Here is a 24393-nt window from a genome sequence, read left to right as displayed (position 1 = left end):
AAGATGTTGCCACTCAGAAGGCCAAAGGAATAGATTATTTCGGTTGCAGATCTAATGCCACCACTTTGGTTCTAACTCCCAACATTTTTAGGGGACACGTTCAAGACAAGTGATGAAAGATGGACAATGCTTGTCACACGCTTCACAGATACTGAGAAGGTCTTCAAAACGGACACAAATGCAAATTTCTCTTTGATACCACCACACCCACCACGGCCAAGAAGAAGCAACCATGACTGGAACAACAAAAATTTCTCTTTGACACCACCTCACCCACCACGGCCAAGAAGAAGCAACCATGACTGGAACATCAAAAATTTCTCTTTGATACCACCACATCCACCACAGCCAAGAAGAAGCAACCATGACTGGAACACCAAAAATTTCTCTTTGATTCCACCACACCCACCACGGCCAAAAAGAAGCAACCATAACTGGAACACCAAGACACAGAAGAATCTGTTTTTTAGAATACCTACAAATTATGTACGTTGGGTCTGGCGTAAGCCCTCGGCAGCTGGGTTGCGTGTCCTGGTTGGGTGGATAGAAAGTGTTCCAGTTTGTCCTGTAGTTCCAGGTTCTAGAAAAACAAAACAAGAATTAGGTCATTCTACAGCGTATAAAAAAAAGGGAAGATATTTGGGCAGGGCTGTCATAACAGACGAAGGAGGATCCGTGGCTTATGAGTCACAAATGATGGGATTAGACTTTCTGGAGCAGAAATCCGACGGAGGGATCAATGCAGGCCTGCCTCTTACCTCTGCCTGAAGCCAGGAGACTTTCTCCCGTAATTCCTGGATGAGAGAGTCCTTCTCTTGTGCGGCTGTGCGGGAGTTCTGCACCTGTGGACACAACAGAAGACCTTAAAAATTAACGTCTGGAATGGAACCTGTTCATCACCGGTGGAAGCCCGCTCCAGCATGACATTTTTTGGGGCCACACTTCCCAAACGGTCATTAGTCCTCCTCATCCTTACTCAGGGCTGGGACAAGGGGTGGGCAGGAGGGGCGGTTGCTAGAGATTTGTGCTAATAGGAATGATGGGGGGGTGTTAGGATGGGAAATTTGGTCGGAGGATTGCTGCTAAGAGGAGATTTGGGGGTAATTTGTGCTGGGGGGGAATTTATGCTCAGAGGGGAAATTTGAGGGGAAGAGGATTTATGCTAGGAGGGGGAATTTCGGGGGGAAGAGGATTTGTGCTAGGAGGGGGAATTTCGGGGGGGAAGAGGATTTGTGCTAGGAGGGGGAATTTCGGGGGGGAAGAGGATTTGTGCTAGGAGGGGGAATTTCGGGGGGAAGAGGATTTGTGCTACAAGGGGGAATTTCGGGGGGAAGAGGATTTGTGCTACGAGGGGGAATTTCGGCAGGGAGAGGATTTGTGCTAGGAGGGGAATTTCGGGGGGGGGGAGAGGATTTGTGCTAGGAGGGGGAATTTCGGGGGGAAGAGGATTTGTGCTAGGAGGGGGAATTTCGGCAGGGAGAGGATTTGTGCTAGGATGGGGAATTTCGGGAGGGAGAGGATTTGTGCTAGGAGGGGGAATTTCAGGAGGAAGAGGATTTGTGCTAGGAGGGGGAATTTCGGGAGGGAGAGGATTTGTGCTAGAAGGGGGAATTTCGGGAGGAAGAGGATTTGTGCTAGGAGGGGTAATTTCAGGAGGAAGAGGATTTGTGCTAGGAGGGGTAATTTCAGGAGGAAGAGGATTTGTGCTGGGAGGGGGAATTTCGGGAGGGAGAGGATTTGAGCTAGAAGAGGGGGTAAATTTTATTTGGCTTGCAGGGGGAATTCATGCTTCGAGGGTAAGTGTGAAGATAAATGCTCAATTTTTTTTTGGGGGGGGGGGGGGGAGGGAATTTTTTTCTGACACATGCTCATACATTTTGAGGGGCGCCATCTGGCATCTTCGCCCTGGGTGCTAGATCACCTTGTTCCGGCGATGTCTTTACTACTGATCAAAACCACACTCGTCACACCCTCCCTGAGCACCCTTAGTGCCTAAGTATCACCCCCCCTTCTGTCCGTCAGCTTACAAAAACAACCACTCCCACTGTGAGGCAGATTTCAGCTCTCAGCCGGAGTGCAGAAACTCGGTGCAAAGTCAGATTTCAAACATTTCCACGGGTGAATAATTTTGCAACCTTTGTTGAAAAACACGTTATGGAGAAACAGTTGTGGACACCTCACCAATGCATCTACATGAGCTTGTTGGACATTTCGTTCAAAATTCATGACCATTATTTGGAGTTTTCCCCCCTTCCCCCATGGACATTATACTGTAGTTGCCCTCCTTTGTGGCTATAACATCTTCCACCCTTCTGAGAGGCCTTTCCACAAGATTTTGAAGGGTGTCTGTTGGAATTTATCCTATTTGTGAGCTTAGAAACTGATGTTGGATGAGAAGACTCATGTTGGGCCTCACGTTTGACACCAAAAAAAAAAGACTCGGTTCACACGTTGGGACCCATGTTGGGCACCCAAAAAAAGACCTGGTTCACACGTTGGGACCCATGTTGGGCACCCAAAAAAAGACCTGGTTCACACATTGGGCCTCACGTTAGGCACCAAGAAAAAGATCTGGCTCACATATTGGGCACCAAATTAAAATAAAAGACCTGGCTCACACATTGGGCCTCACGTTAGGCACCAAGAAAAAGACCTGGCTCACACATTGGGCACCAAATTAAAAAAGAAAAGACCTGGCTCACACATTGGGCACCAAATTAAAAAAGAAAAGACCTGGCTCACACATTGGGCACCAAAAACAAAGACCTGGCTCACACATTGGGCCTCATGTTTGGCACCAAAAAAAGACCTGGCTCACATGTTGGACCTCACGTTGGGCACCAAAAAAAAAAAAAAAAAAAGATTTGGTTCACACATTGGGCCTCTCGTTTGGCACGGAAAAAAAAAAAAAACATGGCTCACATGTTGGGCCTCATGTGTGGCACAAAAAAAAAAAAGACCTGGCTCGCAAGTGATGTTCCAGTTCAGCCCAAAGGTGCAGGACACTTGAGTTCCTCCACACCAAACTGGTCATCCATAGGTTTATGAAGCTGGCTTTGTACACAGGTCACGGTCATGCTGGAACAGAAAAGGGTCTTCAAACTGTTACCCCAAGGTTGGAAGTGCACAGTTGTCTACAATGTCTTTGGATGATGGAGTATTAACAGAACCCGTGGAAACAACCTGAGCTCCATCATTTGGAGAGGGGTATAATACCTCTGGCCACATACTTCTGAGTGTGATGGTCAGGTTTCCATATACCTTTGACCATATAATGGATCTGTCTGTTGTTCGATTGTACGTGACTGCAGTCAGACTGTCTCAAAATGGTTTGCACGTACCTGCTCAATCATCTGTCGTACTTTGCGCTGTTGGCTCTTTAACATATCATCCAGGTGGTGGATCTTCTCTTTCAGATTGGCCACGGTCTTCTCCAGCTCCTGACACCTGAAATACAAGAACAGAATAATTAGGGAGAGCCTGTGAGGCTGGAAATTTTGGGGCTCCAGTTTTCAAATCTAAGGTTGTCACCAGTATCATCCAGGCTTCACCGCCACGTGTGTCCTCCACCCAGCAGGGGGCGTAAACCATTCCTTAGCTACTTCCAAAACAGAAATCAGATTCGGGCTGAATTTTAAGTGCCCAATTTTACTCACTTGTCCTGTAGAGGTCCATTTTCCGCTTTCTGTCCTCGTAGACCGTCCAGCTCCTTCTCATTTTCTTGCATCCTGTTCAGCAAGTCCTGATGTTCCTACAGACAGACCAAGCAAGTTGGTGACTCTAAATGACTCATCTGCCTTTGTAGTGTAAATACGGCGATGTGGGCACACGAAATTGACATCTGTCCATGGCTGGGACCGTTTTTTGCCGATCATTTTGTAAATACTCGATGTTTTCTAACAAATTGAACCATTTATTGCGTTGCAGTAACAAGAAAACATATGCTTACAGATAAAGACCGACCATGTCGTATCAAATCACAAGAATCAAAATTAATATATTGAGGCCTACCAGTCCTTCGCGTGTGTAGCTGCAATCCTTGGGTTTTTTTAGGTTGTTTTCCTTTATTTTCACCCGGTGATCCTGCCATTAACATACTTCCTGTCTTAGGATGACAACGCTCACTCACTGTACTGTATCTATGGAGGAGCAGTGTTGTCACCTTAAGACAGGAAGTACATTAGGACTACAGGGTGACCCTCATTTCTGCAACTTTTCTTTCTAGGTCAGTCTTCTGTCTGAATTGTCCCGTATATATCCTCCTCTTACCTTCTCCATATTGGTCATCAGCCTCCTCAGCTCTTCCACCTCTCGCTGGCGCTCACCCGCCGTTTCCTCCGCTTGCTTGCGTGCTCGGTTGTTTTGCTCCGCCTCCTGCTGACACTGGTTGATCCTTTCCTGTTCACAAGAGAAGGAGTCACAAAACTGGCCCAAAAGCCGGTGCTATAAAAGCCAGAGTGAACGCACTGGAGAGCTAACCTCAAACAACCTGCGGTCAGCCTGGTGCCGCTTCTCAGTCTCCTGGAGCCTGGCGTACAGCTTCTGTGCGGTCTCCCGTAAGTTCTTCCCATTGTCCACGGGAAATTCCTGAGGGAACACAGATTAGAGTTCCGTGTGAATAAACATGAATACATCTGGGGTCCTCGTGGACTAAGGGGCAAATGGCTATAAATTCTCACCTCATCACTGTCTCTTGACATCGACCATGGTTCCTCATAGTGCCGAACGCCATTGTGATGTTCCGACAACAAAACCTTCAGAAAGAGAGTAGATTATGAGAAAAATGATGCAACCTCCAAATATTATTTAACTTCTTGTGAGGGACATAATTTGATTTTAGAAAAGGTTGGTGTCCACTATTTTTCAGGAGGTCTCCAAGTCCCTCACCTTCAGAGCTTCAGATAATAATCTCCTGCCTGGAAAAATGTAAGCCATACACCAGAGTGCTTGTCAGGTACCTGATAGAAGACTGAAATGACAAGGGGGGCCTCTCTTGTATCCCTGGCCTAAGCACCTCTGGAAGTAGAACAGATAGTGCCAAGGGACAGGAGGAACACAAGTGCCAGTAGATGCTGATGGCAGAATCTGGACTGGAGATGCAGACATCAAAGATCCAGACCAGGGGGAACACAATCGCCAGTAGATGTTGTTGGCAGGACCTGGACTGGAGATGCAGACATGGAAGATCCAGATCAGGAGGAACACAAGTGCCAGTAGATGTTGATGGCAGGACCTTGGACTGGGGATGCAGACTTGGGAGATCCATATTAGGAGGAACATAAGCGCCAGTAGATGTTGATGGCAGGACCTTGGACTGAAGATGCAAACTTGGAAGATCCAGATCAGGAGGAACACAAGTGCTAGTAGATGTTGATGGCAGGACCTTGGACTGAAGATGCAGACCTGGAAGATCCAGATTAGGAGGAACACAAGCGCCAGTAGATGTTGATGGCAGGATCTTGGATTGGAGATGCAGACACGGAAGATCCAGATTAGGAGGAACACAAGTGCCAGTATATGTTGATGGCAGGACCTTGGACTGAAGATGCAAACTTGGAAGATCCAGATCAGGAGGAACACAAGTGCTAGTAGATGTTGATGGCAGGACCTTGGACTGGGGATGCAAACTTGGAAGATCCAGATTAGAAGGAACACAAGTGCCAGTAGATGTTGATGGCAGGACCTTGGACTGAAGATGCAGACCTGGAAGATCCAGATTAGGAGGAACACAAGCGCCAGTAGATGTTGATGGCAGGATCTTGGATTGGAGATGCAGACACGGAAGATCCAGATTAGGAGGAACACAAGTGCCAGTAGATGTTGATGGCAGGACCTTGGACTGAAGATGCAAACTTGGAAGATCCAGATCAGGAGGAACACAAGTGCTAGTAGATGTTGATGGCAGGACCTTGGACTGGGGATGCAGACTTGGAAGATTCAGATGAGGAGGAACACAGGTTCCAGTGGATGTTGATGGCAGAACCTGGACTGAAGATGCAGACTTGGAAGATTCAGATCAGGAGGAACATGAGTGCCAGCAGATGTTGATGGTAGGACCTCAGACTGGAGGTGCAAGCTTGGAAGATCCAGACCAGGAGGAACACAAGTGGCATTAAAGGTTGATGGCAGGACCTCAGACTGGAAATGCAGACTCAGAAAACCCAGCAGAACATTAGCTGTGGAGCATCAGTTGGGAGAATGGCAGCACCATGAGGGGAACCAACAGACTAAAAGCTAAAGAGGAACTTCAGTTAAGCTACAAATTCATGAGGGCAAAGTCCATGAAGTGTCTGGAGCTGATTCCAGATGTGTCCAGAGCTGGCAGTCAGTGATTGATTGAAGCCAAATCAGAGACACGGGGTTTATCTCTACCGCACCTTCGTTATTGTCTGAAGCCCCGAAGAAGGTGGATTTGGATCACCCAACATGTTGGACACCAACTCTTAAAAAAATCCGATTTACTCTACTCTTCACCCAACTTTGCCTACACAGGTTTACCTTGTCTGCCTCCTGCCCGTGTTTTGAGCCATCAAGGTCTTTTCTGAGATTCTTCAGAGACGTCCTCGCCTGAAAGAAGTTGAGGCAAGCTGTTAAATGTTTGAAGAGGGCATGACTACCCACAATGCACCACGCACAGACTGCACTCCCCCCCCCCCCAAGCCATTAGATTAGTCGCAGATCTCCGGATGACTAACAAGGTTTAAACACAGGAACTCAGCGCATAATATATTTATAAAATGTAACAATGAATTATTAACGAGCTGTTAGAGGATTGCTTCCACTCAGGATGGAAAGCTTCTGGCGACGAGGGAATTGGTGGGGTTTTGTGTTCGGTAAAAATGTTTCTCGACGGAAATATTCGGTCACTTTTGTAGTAATGGAAGAGATTAAACCCATCCTGACCAGTAAAGACCACCTCCGTCTTCCCGAGGACATAGCATCACCTCAACCACGGCATGATAGCCTTTATCTAAGTTTGTAAAAGCTCCTCCCACTGCGCAGTTCACTCCATTATGTCTTACGTCCGGAAGATGGAGGTGGTCTTTACTGGTTAGGATGGGTTTAATCTCTTCCATTTCTAGGATGGGGACACTGGGAAGGGCCGGAGGGGTGACTAGTTGAAAGCAGAGGAAGGGAGATTGGGGGGGGATGGGGACTGGCTCAAAGGGAAAGCTGAGCCAGGGGGACAGGTGAGCAGGATGGGGAACCTAGAAGGGGGGGGGGGGGGGGTGACTGGTGAAGCTGAGTCAGGGGGACAGGTGAGTGGGATGGGGAACCTAGAAGGGGGGGGGGGTGACTGGTGAAGGGGTCATGGTGGGGTGATTAATTGAAAGGGAAAGCTGAATCAGGGGGACAGGTGAGCAGGATGGGGGCCCTGGAAGGGGGTGACTGGTGAAGCTGAGTCAGGGGAACAGGTGAGCAGGATGGGGAGCCTAGAAGGGGGGGGGGAGGTGACTGGTGAAGCTGAGTCGGGGGAACAGGTGAGTGGGATGGGGGCCCTAGAAGGGAGTGACTGGTAAAGGGGTATGGTGGGATTAGTTGAAAGGGAAAGCTGAATCAGGGGGACAGGTGAGTGGGATGGGGGCCCTAGAAGGGGGTGACTGGTGAAGGGGTCATGGTGGGGTGATTAGTTGAAAGGGAAAACTGAAATAGGGGGACAGGTGAGCGGGACCCTAGATGGGGTCTTGGGTTCGGTAAAAATGTTTCTTAACGGAAATATCCGGTCACTTTTGTAGAAATGGAAGAGATTAAACCCATCCTGACCAATAAAGACCACCTCCGTCTTCCCGAGGACATAGCATCACCTCAGCCCTGGCATGATAGCCTTTATCTAGGTTTGTAAAAGCTCCTCCCACTGCACAGATCACTCCATTATGTCTTACGTTCTCATCTCTACCAAGATAAACCTCTATCTAGCCCCTCCCCCCCGGTCCTTCCTAGTTTCTCCAGCCTCAGTTGGCTGACGTTCCACTCGAGAACTTTATGACTCAATCACCTCTTGAATATGGCGAACCTCGTTCCTCAGTTGGCTGACGTTCCACTCATGGTTGGCTTTGTTCTCCGCTTTGGCCTTCAGGTAGACCTGTGAGGACACAAGAACCACAATTACAGCAGAGGTAGAGCCAGTATCGGCGTTGGGTTATCATTGGTTGCCATGTTTAGGTTTTGAAGATCCCCATCAATAGAAAATGTTGGTGAACTTTGCAAAATTCATCATCATTTGGGACTTTTATTCCTGAGGCACCTCAACGTACCACGTTGGTGTGACCGCTCTGGTTTCTCGGGTCTATCGATTTGGATCATGTAAGCACACGGGTGAGGGGTCGGAAGGATAGAAAAGGTTCTCCTGGCCGTGAAGCAGGAGGATCGCTATGCAAATAAGCAACTTGAACGCACAAGGAGAGCCTTAAGGCTCGTGTAAACAAAGACACCTTCCCGGGCGTTCCAGGCTCCTGCGTAAACACGCCACACCAACCTGCGTTCCTGAGATGCAGAATAATACCAGGGAGGGGACTGGCGGCGATATTTGATCCCAGTTATCGGTCTCTCAGGAACTATAAATATCCTGTTGTGTACAACGCTGTAATCCCGATCCGCACAGATCGTATTCACAGGCTGGGGAGGCGGCCTCCGCCCAGATCCGCGTTCCGGGAAGGTGACACAGAGGAAGGGGACAAGCTGATCCTTCAAGATTCTATTTATCATGTCTGATGTGATTTATTGGAAGGATAAACCCAACTCTCAGCAGAGATGGGAACAGCATAAAAATAGATAAAGGTGGTTCCCTCCATCCCTGTCCTGAGTTCCTGGGTCTGTAAGCCTGCTGTTCCCATTATGAGGGGTTCCCACCATCCCTGTGCTGAGTTCCCGGGTCTGTACACCCACTGTGCCCATTATGAGGGGTTCCCACCATCCTTATGCTAAGTTCTCGGGTCTGTTCACCTGATGTGCCCATTATAAGGGCTTCCCATCATCCCTGTGCTCAGTTCCCGGGTCTGTACACCTGCTGTGCCCATTATGAGGGGTTCCCACCATCCCTGTGCTGAGTTCCCAGATCTGTATACCCGCTGTGCCCATTATGAGGGGTTCCCACCATCCCTGTTCTGAGTTCCCGGGTCTGTACGCCTGCTGTGCCCATTATGAGGGGTTCCCACCATCCCTGTCCTGAGTTCCCAGGTCTGTACATATTATGAGGGGTTCCCATCATCCCTGTGCTGAGTTCTCGGGTCTGTTCACCCTCTGTTCCCATTATGAGGGGTTCCCACCATCCCTGTGCTAAGTTCCTGGGTCTGTACGCCTGCTGTACCCATTATGAGGGGTTCCCACCATCCCTGTGCTAAGTTCCTGGGTCTGTACGCCTGCTGTGCCCATTATGAGGGGTTCCCACCATCCCTGTCCTGAGCTCCCAGGTCTGTACGCCCGCTGTACCCATTATGAGGGGTTCCCACCATCCCTGTCCTGAGTTCCCAGGTCTGTACACCTGCTGTGCCCATTAAAATGTTCTCCCACTATCCCACCATTTTTTATTATGGGGAATGGAAGAGGATGATGTGGAACACACAATGGTGGGTCTGAACATCCTATATTCCCCGGTACCAGGAATTATGGCAGGAAAGATCCTGTTGTTGGAACATCGGGTAGAGGACTCCTTTATCTTTATGACACCACACACCACACCGAGCAGTTCCATGAAATAATCATCTCCCGTGAAAATCGCATTTGTCAGTCTGGAGGCACAAGGGGGCCATTACCTTAATGATCTCTTCATCGCCATCGCTGGACTTGATTAGTTCGGAATTCAGAGGCCGAGAGCTCCGCGTTGGTCGGGATGATATGAGAGCGAAGGCGCGTCCAACCGGCTGCAGACATACAAAAAAAAAAGAGAAATAGTGACAGCTGTTTACGCTGGGGGTCCCCGTGTCACATGAGCCGGGAGATATATTTGGATGCCTCTCCAAAGGCCGATTGGGTGACAAACTGGACAAAAATGTCAACAGACGGCTACGATGTCATCAGCAGGACACTGAATGCGTCATACCGGTGGTATTTTTGGAAGGAGATTGCGATCAAACACATCCTCCCCCCACTATGTCCCTGATCCCCCTCCCAGTCTCTGGGTCCTCACCTTCACTTTGATGGTCTCCGTCCTCTCTGGGGAGTGCTCCTCCCGTAGAGTCAGGCGTAAGGTTTTGACATTATCCTGAAAATAGAAACAGAATGGTCAGAGCGAAGAAGAACATTCATAAGTAAAATCACTGGAAATAGGTCTTGTGTTCATTGGTCACTTTATCATAGGGGCCACTTACAGCCCACCTAACACACCCCCCCCCCCCTTCCCCCACACCCATGAACGGTACTATACAACTCCTTGGGCTCACCAAAGAAGTTCAAGTGGGCAAGCTTGTTGGTGTACAAGGTGTGCATCTGTTCTTGTTCACCAAGGCAAGAGAGGCATTAAAGCTGAAGAGCGCCATGTTCACCAAGGCCAGGGAGTCATCATGGTTGAAGAGCACCATGTTCACCAAGACCAGGGAGTCATCATGGTTGAAGAGCACCATGTTCACCAAGACCAGGGAGTCATCATGGTTGAAGAGCACCATGTTCACCAAGGCCAGGGAGTCATCATGGTTGAAGAGCACCATGTTCACCAAGACCAGGGAGTCAAAAAGGTTGAAGAGCACCATGTTCACCAAGACCAGGGAGTCATCATGGTTGAAGAGCACCATGTTCACCAAGACCAGGGAGTCATCATGGTTGAAGAGCACCATGTTCACCAAGACCAGGGAGTCATCATGGTTGAAGAGCACCATGTTCACCAAGACCAGGGAGTCAAAAAGGTTGAAGAGCACCATGTTCACCAAGGCCATACAGTCATCATAGTTGAAGACCACCATGTTCACCAAGGCCATACAGTCATCATAGTTGAAGAGCACCATGTTCACCAAGGCCAGAGAGTCATCATAGTTGAAGAGCGCCATGTTCACCAAGGCCAGGGAGTCATCATGGTTGAAGAGCACCATGTTCACCAAGGCCAGGGAGTCATCATAGTTGAAGAGCACCATGTTCACCAAGGCCATACAGTCATCATAGTTGAAGAGCACCATGTTCACCAAGGCCAGGGAGTCATCATAGTTGAAGAGCACCATGTTCACCAAGGCCAGGGAGTCATCATAGTTGAAGAGCACCATGTTCACCAAGGCCAGGGAGTCATCATAGTTGAAGAACGCCATGTTCACCAAGGCCATACAGTCATCATGGTTGAAGAGCACCATGTTCACCAAGGCCAGAGAGTCATCATAGTTGAAGAGCACCATGTTCACCAAGGCCAGGGAGTCATCATAGTTGAAGAACGCCATGTTCACCAAGGCCAAACAGTCATCATAGTTGAAGAGTGCCATGTTCACCAAGGCCAGGGAGTCATCATGGTTGAAGAGCACCATATTCACCAAGACCATACAATCATCATAGTTGAAGAGCACCATGTTCACCAAGGCCAGAGAGTCATCATAGTTGAAGAGCACCATGTTCACCAAGGCCAGAGAGTCATCATAGTTGAAGAACGCCATGTTCACCAAGGCCAAACAGTCATCATAGTTGAAGAGTGCCATGTTCACCAAGGCCAGGGAGTCATCATGGTTGAAGAGCACCATGTTCACCAAGGCCATACAGTCATCATGGTTGAAGAGCGCCATGTTCACCAAGGCCATACAGTCATCATGGTTGAAGAGCGCCATGTTCACCAAGGCCATACAATCATCATAGTTGAAGAGCACCATGTTCACCAAGACCATACAATCATCATGGTTGAAGAGCACCATGTTCACCAAGGTCAGAGAGTCATCATAGTTGAAGAGCACCATGTTCACCAAGGCCATGGAGTCAAAGTTGAAGAGCGCCATGTTCACCAAGGCCATACAAGAGGGGTCAACTCCATATCAATGGCCATTTGGGATGACAACTCAATATTAATGGCCATAGGGGACGACAACTCGAACGACAACTCAATATCAATGGCCATGAGGGGGGGGGGGATCAATTCCACATTAATGGCCATGGGGGACGACAACTCCATATCAATGAGCATGAATGGGGGGGGGGATCAATTCCACATTAATGGCCACGGCCCATTTGCTCCTCACTTTATGGGCCGTGGATTACGCAATGACGCATCGACTACTTTAAAGGGATTCGCTGTGGCGTGGAGTCAGTTTATTGCTCTACATAAAAACCTCCCAGCTGAAGATGACACACATTTTACAACTTTACAGCAGAAGAAGTGACAGTTGTCTAATAATGACTGGCTGTGAGACAGGAACGCGGGTTGCAAAGTGAAACGAAGGGGAAATGGCTGGTTCATATCATCATCGCTGAGTAATCTGCAGTGGAAAAGCAGAACTTCTGACTCCGTAGCAGAAAGCTGCTGCCCCTCCGGGGCTCTGGAAATGGCAGACGAGTCCACTTGGCCCCGGCCACACACTTGGCAGAAATTATATTTCCTTTGGACAGATTTCGGTCAGAAGTGTCTATCATTTGTCCCCCCATCCCAGGTGATGTGCAATGTCCCTCTGACCTCAGGACTTTGCTGTGACAGCACCCCGCTCATTATTTATTCATGAGGATCCCCCCCCCATCCTGGAAGGAGAACGCTCAGTGGGTGTAAACTGATCCTGAGAAAGAGAAAACCTGCAATCCGGAGCTGGACAAGGCCGAGGCAGGTCAGGGGTTAACCCAATCCCTCCGGAATCCACACATTCCTGGGTGAAATGTGATCTTTGTCAGGGAAGGCGGCTCTGAGAATCCCCTTCTCTGCAGGAAGACAAAGATGATTGTAATTATAGAGGAGAGAGGAGCTGGGCCGTCACCGTCAGCGCAGAGAGGAGCTGGGCCGTCACCGTCAGCGCAGAGAGGAGCTGGGCCGTCACCGTCAGCGCAGAGAGGAGCTGGGCCGTCACCGTCAGCGCAGAGAGGAGCTGGGCCGTCACCGTCAGCGCAGAGAGGAGCTGGGCCGTCACCGTCAGCGCAGAGAGGAGCTGGGCCGTCACCATCAGCGCAGAGAGGAGCTGGGCCGTCACCATCAGCGCAGAGAGGAGCTGGGCCGTCACCATCAGCGCAGAGAGGAGCTGGGCCGTCACCATCAGCGCAGAGAGGAGCTGGGCCGTCACCATCAGCGCAGAGAGGAGCTGGGCCGTCACCATCAGCGCAGAGAGGAGCTGGGCCGTCACCATCAGCGCAGAGAGGAGCTGGGCCGTCACCATCAGCGCAGAGAGGAGCTGGGCCGTCACCACACTGAAACACTAGACATCTTGGGTCAGATGAGCGCTGTGAGGGGATGGGGCTCCTCTTCCAAGAACACCATGGAAAGTCACTCAGACTATGTACACAAACAGCACAGAGAGGAGCTGGGCCATCACCATCAGCACAGAGGAGCTGGGCCGTCACCCCACCAAAACACTAGAAATGTCGGGTGAGATGAGTGCTGTGAGGGGACGGGGCTCCCCTTCTGAGGTCACTCAGACTATGTACACAAACTTCAGCGCAGAGAGGAGCTGGGCCGTCACCGTCAGCGCAGAGAGGAGCCGGGCCGTCAGCGCAGAGAGGAGCTGGGCCGTCACCGTCAGCGCAGAGAGGAGCTGGGCCGTCACCATCAGCGCAGGGTGAGATGACTGATCAGATGGGATGAGGCTCCTCTTCCAAGGGCACCATAGAGAGCCCTCCTCCATTCACCACCAAAGAGTTCAAAATGATTTCATTGTTCAATGACTGCCCCCCCGACCCCCAACACGTTTCAGGGGCCAAATATCCCCCTTCATCAGGTCTATAAATGCAAATATAAAAGTCAGAAATAAAATCCTCAATATACAAATGAAGGGTATCGACCCAATTGTGTCTGCAATGGGAATCCAGTGAGTGAGACGATCTCAGGGACGATCGACCGACGAATACGGGAAATTCCAACTCCTCATTAGCAGGGATGCTAATGAGGATGAGAGATGTCCCCACAATACAGGACAAGGCTGAGATGACAGACCACATGGGATGTCTCAGCAACGTCAGATAAAGCCGGGAACATGAAGGAAACACGTCTTTGTATCTCTGTGTATTGTATCAATATCCTCCGTACATCGATGTGCCGGGATTGTATCAATATTATATATCTGGGATTGTATCAATATTATATATACACGATAATAACTATTTTCTATATTCCATTCTAAATATATCATCTACAGCACAGGAAATGTGTATTTGCTCCCCTCTGATGCTGAATGTTCCCCCTCACACAGAAATGATTGGTCTAACAATGGAATGTTGGCCCCTCACACAGAAATGATCGGTCTAACAATGGAATGTTGGCCCCTCACACAGAAATGATCGGTCTAACAATGGAATGTTCCCCCTCACACAGAAATGATCGGTCTAACAATGGAATGTTCCCCCTCACACAGAAATGATCGGTCTAACAATGGAATGTTGGCCCCTCAAACAGAAATGATCGGTCTAACAATGGAATGTTCGCCCCTCACACAGAATTGATCGGTCTAACAATGGAATGTTCACCCCTCACACAGAAACGATCGGTCTAACAATGGAATGTTCGCCCCTCACACAGAAATGATCGGTCTAACAATGGAATGTTCGCCCCTCACACAGAAACGATCGGTCTAACAATGGAATGTTCGCCCCTCACACAGAAATGATCGGTCTAACAATGGAATGTTCGCCCCTCACACAGAAACGATCGGTCTAACAATGGAATGTTCGGTGTAACACTGAGAGACAGAATACAACAACAAATTCAGCAGAAATGCGTCTAACAAATGACGACGGATCTGCATGTTCATGAGGGAAAGAAGGATTTGATCCCCTATCATTCAGCAGGATTTCTGGCTCCCAGGTGTCTCTCATACAGGTAACAAGCTGAGATTAGAAGCAGTCTCTTAAAGGGAGTGCTGCTAATCTCATTGTGTTACCTGTATAAAAGACACCTGTCCACAGGAGCCATCAAACCATCAGATTCCAAACTCTCCACCATGGCAAAGACCAAAGAGCTGTCCAAGGATGTCAGGGACAAGATGGTAGACCTACACAAGGCTGGACTGGGCTACCAAACTATGGCCAAGCAGCTTGGTGAGAAGGTGACAACAGTTGGTGCAATCATTCACAAATGGAAGAAACACAAAACAAGTGTCAGTCTCCCTAGGTCTGGTGCACCATGCAAGATCTCACCTCGTGGAGTGTCAATGATCATGAGAACAGTGAGGAATCATCCCAGAACTACACGTGAGGATCTTGTCAATGATCTCCAGGCAGCTGGGACCACAGTCACCAAGAAAACAATTGGTAACACACTACGCCGACAAGGACTGAAATCCTGCAGTGCCCGCACGGTCCCTCTGCTCAAGAAAGCCCATGTCCAGGCCCGTCTGAAGTCTGCCACTGAACATCTGAATGATGCCGAGGAGGACTGGTGGGAAGTGTTGTGGTCAGAGGAGACCAAAATCCAGCTCTTTGGCATCAACTCAACTTGCCGTGTTTGGAGGAGGAGGAATGCTGCCTATGACCCCAAGAACATCATCCCAACTGTGAAACATGGTGGTGGAAACATTCTGCTTTGGGGGTGTTTTTCTGCTAAGGGGACAGGACAACTGCACCGCATCAAAGGGACGATGGACGGGGCAATGTACCCTCAAATCTTGGGTGAGAACCTTCTTCCCTCAGCCAGGGCATTGAAAATGGGTGGTGGATGGGTGTTCCAGCATGACAATGACCCAAAACACACGGCCAAGGCAACAAAGGAGCGGCTCAAGAAGAAGCACATTAAGGTCCTGGAGTGGCCTAGCCAGTCTCCAGACCTTCATCCGATGGAAAATCTGTGGAGGAGCTGAAAGTTCGAGTTGCCAAACGTCAGCCACCAAACCTTAATGACTTGGAGAGGATCTGTCAAGAGGAGTGGGCCAAAATCCCTCCTGAGATGTGTGCGAACCTGGGGGCCAACTCCAGGAAACGTCTGACCTCTGCGATGGCCAACAAGGGATTGGCCACCAAGTACTAAGTCATGTTTTGTGAAGGGGATCCAATCCTTCTTTCCCTCATGAACATGCAGATCCGTCATCATTTGTTAGACGCATTTCTGCTGATTTTGTTGTTGTATTCTGTCTCTCAGTGTTACACCGAACATTCCATTGTTAGACCGATCATTTCTGTGTGAGGGGCGAAAATTCCATTGTTAGACCGATCATTTCTGTGTGAGGGGCGAACATTCCATTGTTAGACCGATCGTTTCTGTGTGAGGGGCGAACATTCCATTGTTAGACCGATCGTTTCTGTGTGAGGGGCGAACATTCCATTGTTAGACCGATCATTTCTGTGTGAGGGGCGAACATTCCATTGTTAGACCGATCGTTTGTGTGAGGGGCGAACATTCCATTGTTAGACCGATCGTTTCTGTGTGAGGGGCGAACATTCCATTGTTAGACCGATCGTTTCTGTGTGAGGGGCGAACATTCCATTGTTAGACCGATCATTTCTGTGTGAGGGGCGAACATTCAGCATCAGGGGGGGGTAAATACGCATTTCCTTCACTATACATTTTATATACCGGATTGTACCGATCTCCTCCGTCATGGACGGTGACTCCTCCTGAGCGGGAGTCCTCCTCGCCCTCCTATTGGAATGTTCTGTATTTCCTCCCTTTGTATTGTACATCGCCACTCACACTGTTGGCACCATACAAATCCGGTATAATAAGGATCTCATATTGTACAAACCTGCCTGAGACCGCAGGTATGTTCTGCTGAATATAATCATTATGTCCGTCAGCCAATCAGAGAGCCCCGCTTCCATTCCAAGGTGATTCATAACCCACGTCCCAGACTGCACCCCAGGCAAAGTGCGGAGCGCTCACTCCTCGCTCTGCAATGTCCCCGGCTGTGCGTTCGGCCCTCTCGCCTTGCAGCACCGGGGTTCGCCGTTTATTCCCCATCTGCATGGAGTTTGTACGCCTTCTTCATGTTCTGACCTTTCCCAAGAGACGAAGTTTGAGTTCTCTGCTTGCTGCATCTCAGCTTATTTTCTCGCTAATCTGTGAATTTTTTCACATTTTTCCCCACTGTGAGCCTCAAAAAAGTAGCGGCTGATCGGGAACACGTTTATACGAACGCACCGCGGTCACATTTAAATGGCGCAGAGATGAGGCACCTGCTTTACGGCACGCCATAACTCACAGCGGTGCATCGCCATGCAGAGATAGGGTCACCTCTGGTTTCAGGGTGTCTTGGAAGGCCATTTGTGTCAATGTGCTGACCTAATGCAACGCACAACGTAACGCAACGCACTTCGACGCACGACCTAACGCAACGCACTTCGACACACGACCTAACGCAACGCACTTCGACGCACGACCTAACGCAACGCACTTCGACGCACGACCTAACGCAACGCACTTCGACGCACGACCTAACGCAACGCACTTCGACACACGACCTAACGCAACGCACTTCGACGCACGACCTAACGCAACGCACTTCGACACACGACCTCACGCAACGCACTTCGACGCACGACCTAACGCCACGCACTTCGACGCACGACCTAACGCCACGCACTTCGACGCACGATCTAACGCCACGCACTTCGACGCACGATCTAACGCAACGCACTTCGACGCACGACCTAACGCAACGCACTTCGACGCACGACCTAACGCAACGCACTTCGACGCACGACCTAACGCAACGCACTTCGACGCACGACCTAACGCAACGCACTTCGACGCACGACCTAACGCAACGCACTTCGACGCACGACCTAACGCAACGCACTTCGACACGACCTAACGCAACGCACTTCGACGCACGACCTAACGCAACGCACTTCGACGCACGACCTAACGCAACGCACTTCGACACATGACCTAACGCAACACACTTGACACAACGCAACGCACTTCGACACACGACCTAACGCAACGCACTTCGACGCACGACCTAACGCAACGCACTTCGACGCACGACCTAACGCAACGCACTTCGACGCACGACCTAACGCAACGCACTTCGACGCACAACCTAACGCAACGCACTTCGACGCACAACCTAACGCAACGCACTTCGACGCACAACCTAACGCAACGCACTTCGACGCACAACCTAACGCAACGCACTTCGACGCACAACCTAACGCAACGCACTTCGACGCACAACCTAACGCAACGCACTTCGACGCACAACCTAACGCAACGCACTTTGACGCACAACCTAACGCAACGCACTTCGACGCACGACTAACACAACGCACTTCGACGCACGACTAACGCAACGCACTTCGACGCACGACTAACGCAACGCACTTCGACGCACGACTAACGCAACGCACTTCGACGCACGACTAACGCAACGCACTTCGACGCACGACTAACACAACGCACTTCGACGCACGACTAACGCAACGCACTTCGACGCACGACTAACGCAACGCACTTCGACACACAACCTAATGCAACGCACTTCAACACAACCTAACGCAACGCACTTCGACGCACGACTAACGCAATGCACTTCGACGCACGACTAACGCAATGCACTTCGACACACAACCTAATGCAACGCACTTCAACACAACCTAACGCAACGCACTTTGACGCACGACTAACGCAACGCACTCCGACACATGACCTCCATGCAACGCATTTCAACACACAACCCAACACATGACGCACGACCTCCACGCAATGCACTTCAGCACACGACCTGACGCGACGCACAACCTAACGCGACGCACAACCTAACGCAACGCACTTCTACACACAACGTAACAACGAAGCGCGACCTACCGCAATGCACTTTGATGTACAACCTAACGCGACGCACTTCAACACACATTGTAACGCGACGCACTTCAACACACATTGTAACGCAACGCACTTCAACACACATTGTAACGCGACACACTTCAACACACATTGTAACGCGACACACTTCGACGCACATTGTAACGCAACGCACTTTGACGCACGACCTAACCCAACGTAACACAACGAAGCGCGACCTACCGCAATGCACTTTGACGCACCGCAAAGGAGTAAATGGGCCCGAAGGAAAACAGCAGCAAAGGGCAATTATTTGGCTGATCAATAACCTTCCGATAAGTCCACAGAAATGACGACACGATAAACGAATATTTAGAAAGGAGAGAAATGACGCGTCGGAGGAGCTCGGAGCGCCAGGAGGAGAACGGTGACCACCCATCCGGACGTTTCTCATTTTTGACATTTAAAATGCGACAATTTATCAGCCCTAAAAATGAAAAGTTTGTCCAATTCTGACGAATATTGTTACATTTTCCAGATGCAGATTTTTATGAACCTCGAAAATTTTAAAATATTTGTCAAAATTGGACAAAATATTTAATAGTCTTTTAAACAAAATCGTAACTTTTTATAATAATTCATTTCCTCTCATCCCCCTCCCATCTTAGGTGACAACATTGACAGGCAGGAAAAAAAACAACCAAAATCCTCTCATTGGGTGTCTCAAGTGCGAGAACGGAGAATTTACACAAAAATCATTCACCTTCAGATGATGTTGCAAAACTAATCACCCCCCCCACACACACACAAATTCCACAAGAAGTGACACGCGGAGTCTTTGCTTTGCAGAAATGTCAACATTTTCAGAGTTCGTCATTCTTTTTTAGAAAAAAATCTATTTTACTGACACCCGCCATAGACACCCCCCCCCCCAGACAGGTCGGTGTCCCCGGTATTACCCGTCTGTGTGCTTCGCGGTGAAATCCCCCCCAACAAGGAGGAGTTGGTGGATTACTCATCGGAAGATCCCTTCAAGTATCTGTGATGGCGGCTCATTGCCTGAGACTCCTAATCTGAGGACTGAGACCATCTATTGGGGGGGGGGCAGGTGTACCCCACTACCCTCATCACCCCCCCTCCCCCCGGACTCTGTATATAATATGTACACCGACCTCTATATACAGACTACACAACCAATACAACCTCCAGTACTGACCTACCAACACCATGACAGACCGAGCCGCCTTCCTATACAGAGCCCTGACCCAACCATTAGAGTGTCAGCTCCTCTGTACAGAGACTGATGGGACTGTGGGGGAGGGGACATTAGAGCGTAAGCTCCTCTGGTAGAGACTGATGGGACTGCGGGGGAGGGGACATTAGAGCGTAAGCTCTTCTGGTACAGAGACTGATGGGACTGCGGGGGAGGGGACATTAGAGCGTAAGCTCTTCTGGTACAGAGACTGATGGGACTGCGGGGGAGGGGGCATTAGAGCGTAAGCTCCTCTGTACAGAGACTGATGGGACTGCGGGGGGAGGGGACATTAGAGCGTAAGCTCCTCTGTACAGAGACTGATGGGACTGCGGGGGAGGGACATTAAGAGTGTAAGCTCCTCTGGTACAGAGACTGATGTGACTGCGGGGGAGGGGACATTAGAGCGTAAGCTCCTCTGGTACAGAGACTGATGTGACTGTGGGGGAGGGGGCATTAGAGTGTAAGCTCCTCTGGTACAGAGACTGATGTGACTGTGGGGGAGGGGGCATTAGAGTGTAAGCTCCTCTGTACAGATAGGACTGGCTCGGTGCTCTCTGTACTGCGCTCTGGTATAGGTCAGAGCTCTATCCCGGTATAATAAGGAGTCATATAAATACAATGAGGATCTCACCGCCTCGCTCTCCGGCTGGAGCTGCTGCAGAGTACAGAGGCTGTTCATCGTCACCGCTCACCGACACCACTGAGCGAGGGGGCGGAGACTTCTGCTTATAAGTGTCAGGTGACATCATTACACCAGCCACTCCCAGCATCCACCCCCAGGTGGGAGGGGCTATCTCCAGAATGCTGCCTGCAGCCACATCATGTACAACAACAAGTTCTGGGCTCCGACCCCCTGCAGGGGAGCTCAGGTCAGGGAACGTCATGTACCTCTCCGGACTGTCAGCTCCTCGGCCCAGAGCGGCTGCATTCCACTAATGGCGTCCTGCAGGGATTAATTATTACACTTATATAGTCCCTCTATTACACCCCCCCTCCGTCCCTCTATTATACCCCCCCATCCCCCCTCCGTCCCTCTATTATACCCCCCATCCCCCCTCCGTCCCTCTATTACACCCCCCCATCCCCCCTCCGTCCCTCTATTACACCCCCCACTCCCCCCTCCGTCCCTCTATTACACCCCCCCCCTCCGTCCCTCTATTACACCCCCCCATCCCCCCTCCGTCCCTCTATTACACCCCCCCCCTCCGTCCCTCTATTACACCCCCCCATCCCCCCTCCGTCCCTCTATTACACCCCCCCATCCCCCCTCCGTCCCTCTATTACACCCCCCCATCCCCCCTCCGTCCCTCTATTACACCCCCCCATCCCCCCTCCGTCCCTCTATTACACCCCCCCATCCCCCCTCCGTCCCTCTATTATACCCCCCTCCGTCCCTCCTAGTATACCCCCCAATCCCCCCTCCGTCCCTCTATTATACCCCCCAATCCCCCCTCCGTCCCTCTATTATACCCCCAATCCCCCCCTCCGTCCCTCCTATTATACCCCCCAATCCCCCCCTCCGTCCCTCTATTACACCCCCCATCCCCCCCTCCGTCCCTCCTATTATACCCCCCAATCCCCCCCTCCGTCCCTCTATTACACCCCCCAATCCCCCCCTCCGTCCCTCCTATTATACCCCCCAATCCCCCCCTCCGTCCCTCTATTATACCCCCCAATCCCCCCTCAGTCCCTCTATTATACCCCCCAATCCCCCCTCAGTCCCTCTATTATACCCCCCAATCCCCCCTCCGTCCTCCTATTATACCCCCCAATCCCCCTTCCATCCTATTATACCCCCCAATCCTCCCCTCCGTCCCTCTATTAAACCCCCCAATCCCCCCTCAGTCCCTCTATTAAACCCCCCAATCCCCCCTCAGTCCCTCTATTAAACCCCCCAATCCCCCCTCCCTCCCTCTATTATACCCCCATCCCCCCTCCGTCCCTCTATTATCCCCCCTCCGTCCCTCTATTGTACCCCCATCCCCCCTCAGTCCCTCTATTATACCCCCATCCCCCCTCCGTCCCTTTATTATACCCCCATCCCCCCTCAGTCCCTCTATTATACCCCCACCCCCCCTCCGTCCCTCTATTATACCCCCCAATCCCCCCTCAGTCCCTCTATTATACCCCGATCCCCCCTCCGTCCCTCTATTATACCCCCATCCCCCCTCCCTCCCTCTATTATACCCCCATCCCCCCTCCGTCCCTCTATTATCCCCCCTCCGTCCCTCTATTGTACCCCCATCCCCCCTCAGTCCCTCTATTATACCCCCATCCCCCCTCCGTCCCTTTATTATACCCCCATCCCCCCTCAGTCCCTCTATTATACCCCCACCCCCCCTCCGTCCCTCTATTATACCCCCCATCCCCCCTCCGTCCCTCTATTATACCCCCATCCCCCCTCCTTCCCTCTATTATGCCCCCATCCCCCCTCCGTCCCTCTATTATGCCCCCATCCCCCCTCCGTCCCTCTATTATACCCCCATCCCCCCTCCGTCCCTCTATTGTACCCCGATCCTCCCTCCGTCCCTCTATTATACCCCCCGATCCCCCCTCCTTCCCTCTATTATACCCCCATCCCCCCTCCTTCCCTCTATTATACCCCCATCCCCCCTCCGTCCCTCTATTACACCCCGATCCCCCCTCCTTCCCTCTATTATGCCCCCATCCCCCCTCCGTCCCTCTATTATACCCCCCGATCCCCCCTCCTTCCCTCTATTATACCCCCATCCCCCCTCCGTCCCTCTATTATACCCCCCGATCCCCCCTCCTTCCCTCTATTATACCCCCATCCCCCCCCTCCGTCCCTCTATTATTTGTACATTTCTGCAGTCACTCCCCGATTTCTGGCCTAGGCTACATCATAGCAGTCATTATGGGAGGAGGGACTTTCTCACACCCTCCTGCCTGCATGCCTGAGCTAAGGGCAGATGGATTCCAGGAAGTAAATGCTACATGGATAACCTGCCCTTATCCAAGATAGCCCTGGCTAGAAATTCTAGAGGGGGGGGTGATTTTTCAGCAATATGGAGCATGGAGTAATGAACGGATCGGGGAGTTTGCGGTGAACAATAAATCGTGTTTTTGGTTTGCGATTCTCAGATGCCGTTCAGTTCCGACTTAACGCTCGAAGCTCCAAAATGTTCCGCAGCCAATCTGCCGCTTCCAGTTGTCCTCGTTCATGTACAATCGTTCGGGTGCCGGGAGCTCGAACCGTGAAGTTAGAATGTTGAAGTGCGAAATCCGTTGCAGCGCTGCGATGAACGGCCCGGAGTGACGCCTTTAGGGTTGTAGTATCGGAGGTGCATGGAGCCGCCTCCCAGGAGGGCTGGTAGAGGATCGATGGCGACAGCTGACATCATCCTTCACCCGGCTGATCCTGAAGAGGAGATCCAAGGAGCCGACGGGGCGCCCTCACTGTGCGCAATGCATGCTGGGATCACATGACTCACCTACAGGTGACGCCATACCTGTGTGAGAGAGCTGAGCGTGTCCTAATATGGAGTGCGCCATGAGAGGCGACCCCCTGTGACCCCACCGACTGCAACACAGTCCACGACTGACTGCACACAGTCCCGCTTCTCCTGTCCCGGATGCCGGGTGTCATTCTCAGTATCTGTCCCCATTCTGTATGTATGGACTCTGCACAGTCCCACTTCTCCTGTCCCGGATGCCGGGTGTCATTCTCGGTATCTGTCCCCATTCTGTATGTATGGACTCTGCACAGTCCCACTTCTCCTGTCCCGGATGCCGGGTGTCATTCTCGGTATCTGTCCCTGTTCTGTATGTATGGACTCTGCACAGTCCCACTTCTCCTGTCCTGGATGCCGGGTGTCATTCTCGGTATCTGTCCTTGTTCTGTATGTATGGACTGTGCACAGTCCCACTTATCCTGTCCTGGATGCCGGGTGTCATTCTCGGTATCAGTCCCCGTTCTGTATGTATGGACTCTGCACAGTCCAACTTCTCCTGTCCTGGATGCCGGGTGTCATTCTCAGTATCTGTCCCCATTCTGTATGTATGGACTCTGCACAGTCCCACTTCTCCTGTCCCGGATGTCGGGTGTCATTCTCGGTATCTGTCCTTGTTCTGTATGTATGGACTCTGCACAGTCCCACTTCTCCTGTCCCGGATGCCGGGTGTCATTCTCAGTATCTGTCCCCATTCTGTATGTATGGGCTCTGCACAGTCCCACTTCTCCTGTCTCGGATGTCGGGTGTCATTCTCGGTATCTGTCCTTGTTCTGTATGTATGGACTCTGCACAGTCCCACTTCTCCTGTCCCGGATGCCGGGTGTCATTCTCGGTATCTGTCCCCATTCTGTATGTAT

The 24393-nt window shown here is 50.9% G+C and overlaps 1 protein-coding gene across 3 annotated transcripts in view; it reads right to left on the bottom strand.

The window, feature by feature from the left end:
* The window catches only part of TUFT1 (tuftelin 1), a 28102-nt gene extending 7265 nt beyond the window's left edge, over positions 1-20837 (bottom strand). For all 3 annotated transcript variants that reach the window (XR_016309480.1, XR_016309481.1, XM_089666160.1), the window contains exons 1-12: positions 20695-20837; positions 10127-10201; positions 9753-9860; positions 7997-8083; positions 6499-6567; positions 4680-4754; positions 4480-4587; positions 4270-4398; positions 3657-3751; positions 3342-3447; positions 759-842; positions 480-580 (exon numbers count right to left, since the gene is read on the bottom strand). Coding sequence is in view for 1 of the 3 variants with exons in the window: in XM_089666160.1 (XP_089522286.1) it covers positions 480-580; positions 759-842; positions 3342-3447; positions 3657-3751; positions 4270-4398; positions 4480-4587; positions 4680-4754; positions 6499-6567; positions 7997-8083; positions 9753-9860; positions 10127-10201; positions 20695-20742 (1085 nt within the window). In the remaining 2 variants the exon portion in view is untranslated. The remainder of the gene's footprint in view (positions 1-479; positions 581-758; positions 843-3341; positions 3448-3656; positions 3752-4269; positions 4399-4479; positions 4588-4679; positions 4755-6498; positions 6568-7996; positions 8084-9752; positions 9861-10126; positions 10202-20694) is intronic.
* Between the last annotated feature and the right edge of the window lie 3556 nt (positions 20838-24393).

Source organism: Staurois parvus, unplaced genomic scaffold, assembly GCF_062004578.1.
Source record: "Staurois parvus isolate SC_StPar_1 unplaced genomic scaffold, SC_StPar_1.0 ptg002566l, whole genome shotgun sequence".
In the NCBI taxonomy this organism is placed as follows: Eukaryota; Metazoa; Chordata; class Amphibia; order Anura; family Ranidae; genus Staurois; species Staurois parvus.
Note: the sequence above shows the minus strand (reverse complement) of the source record. Positions and strands in the feature narration are given on the sequence as shown.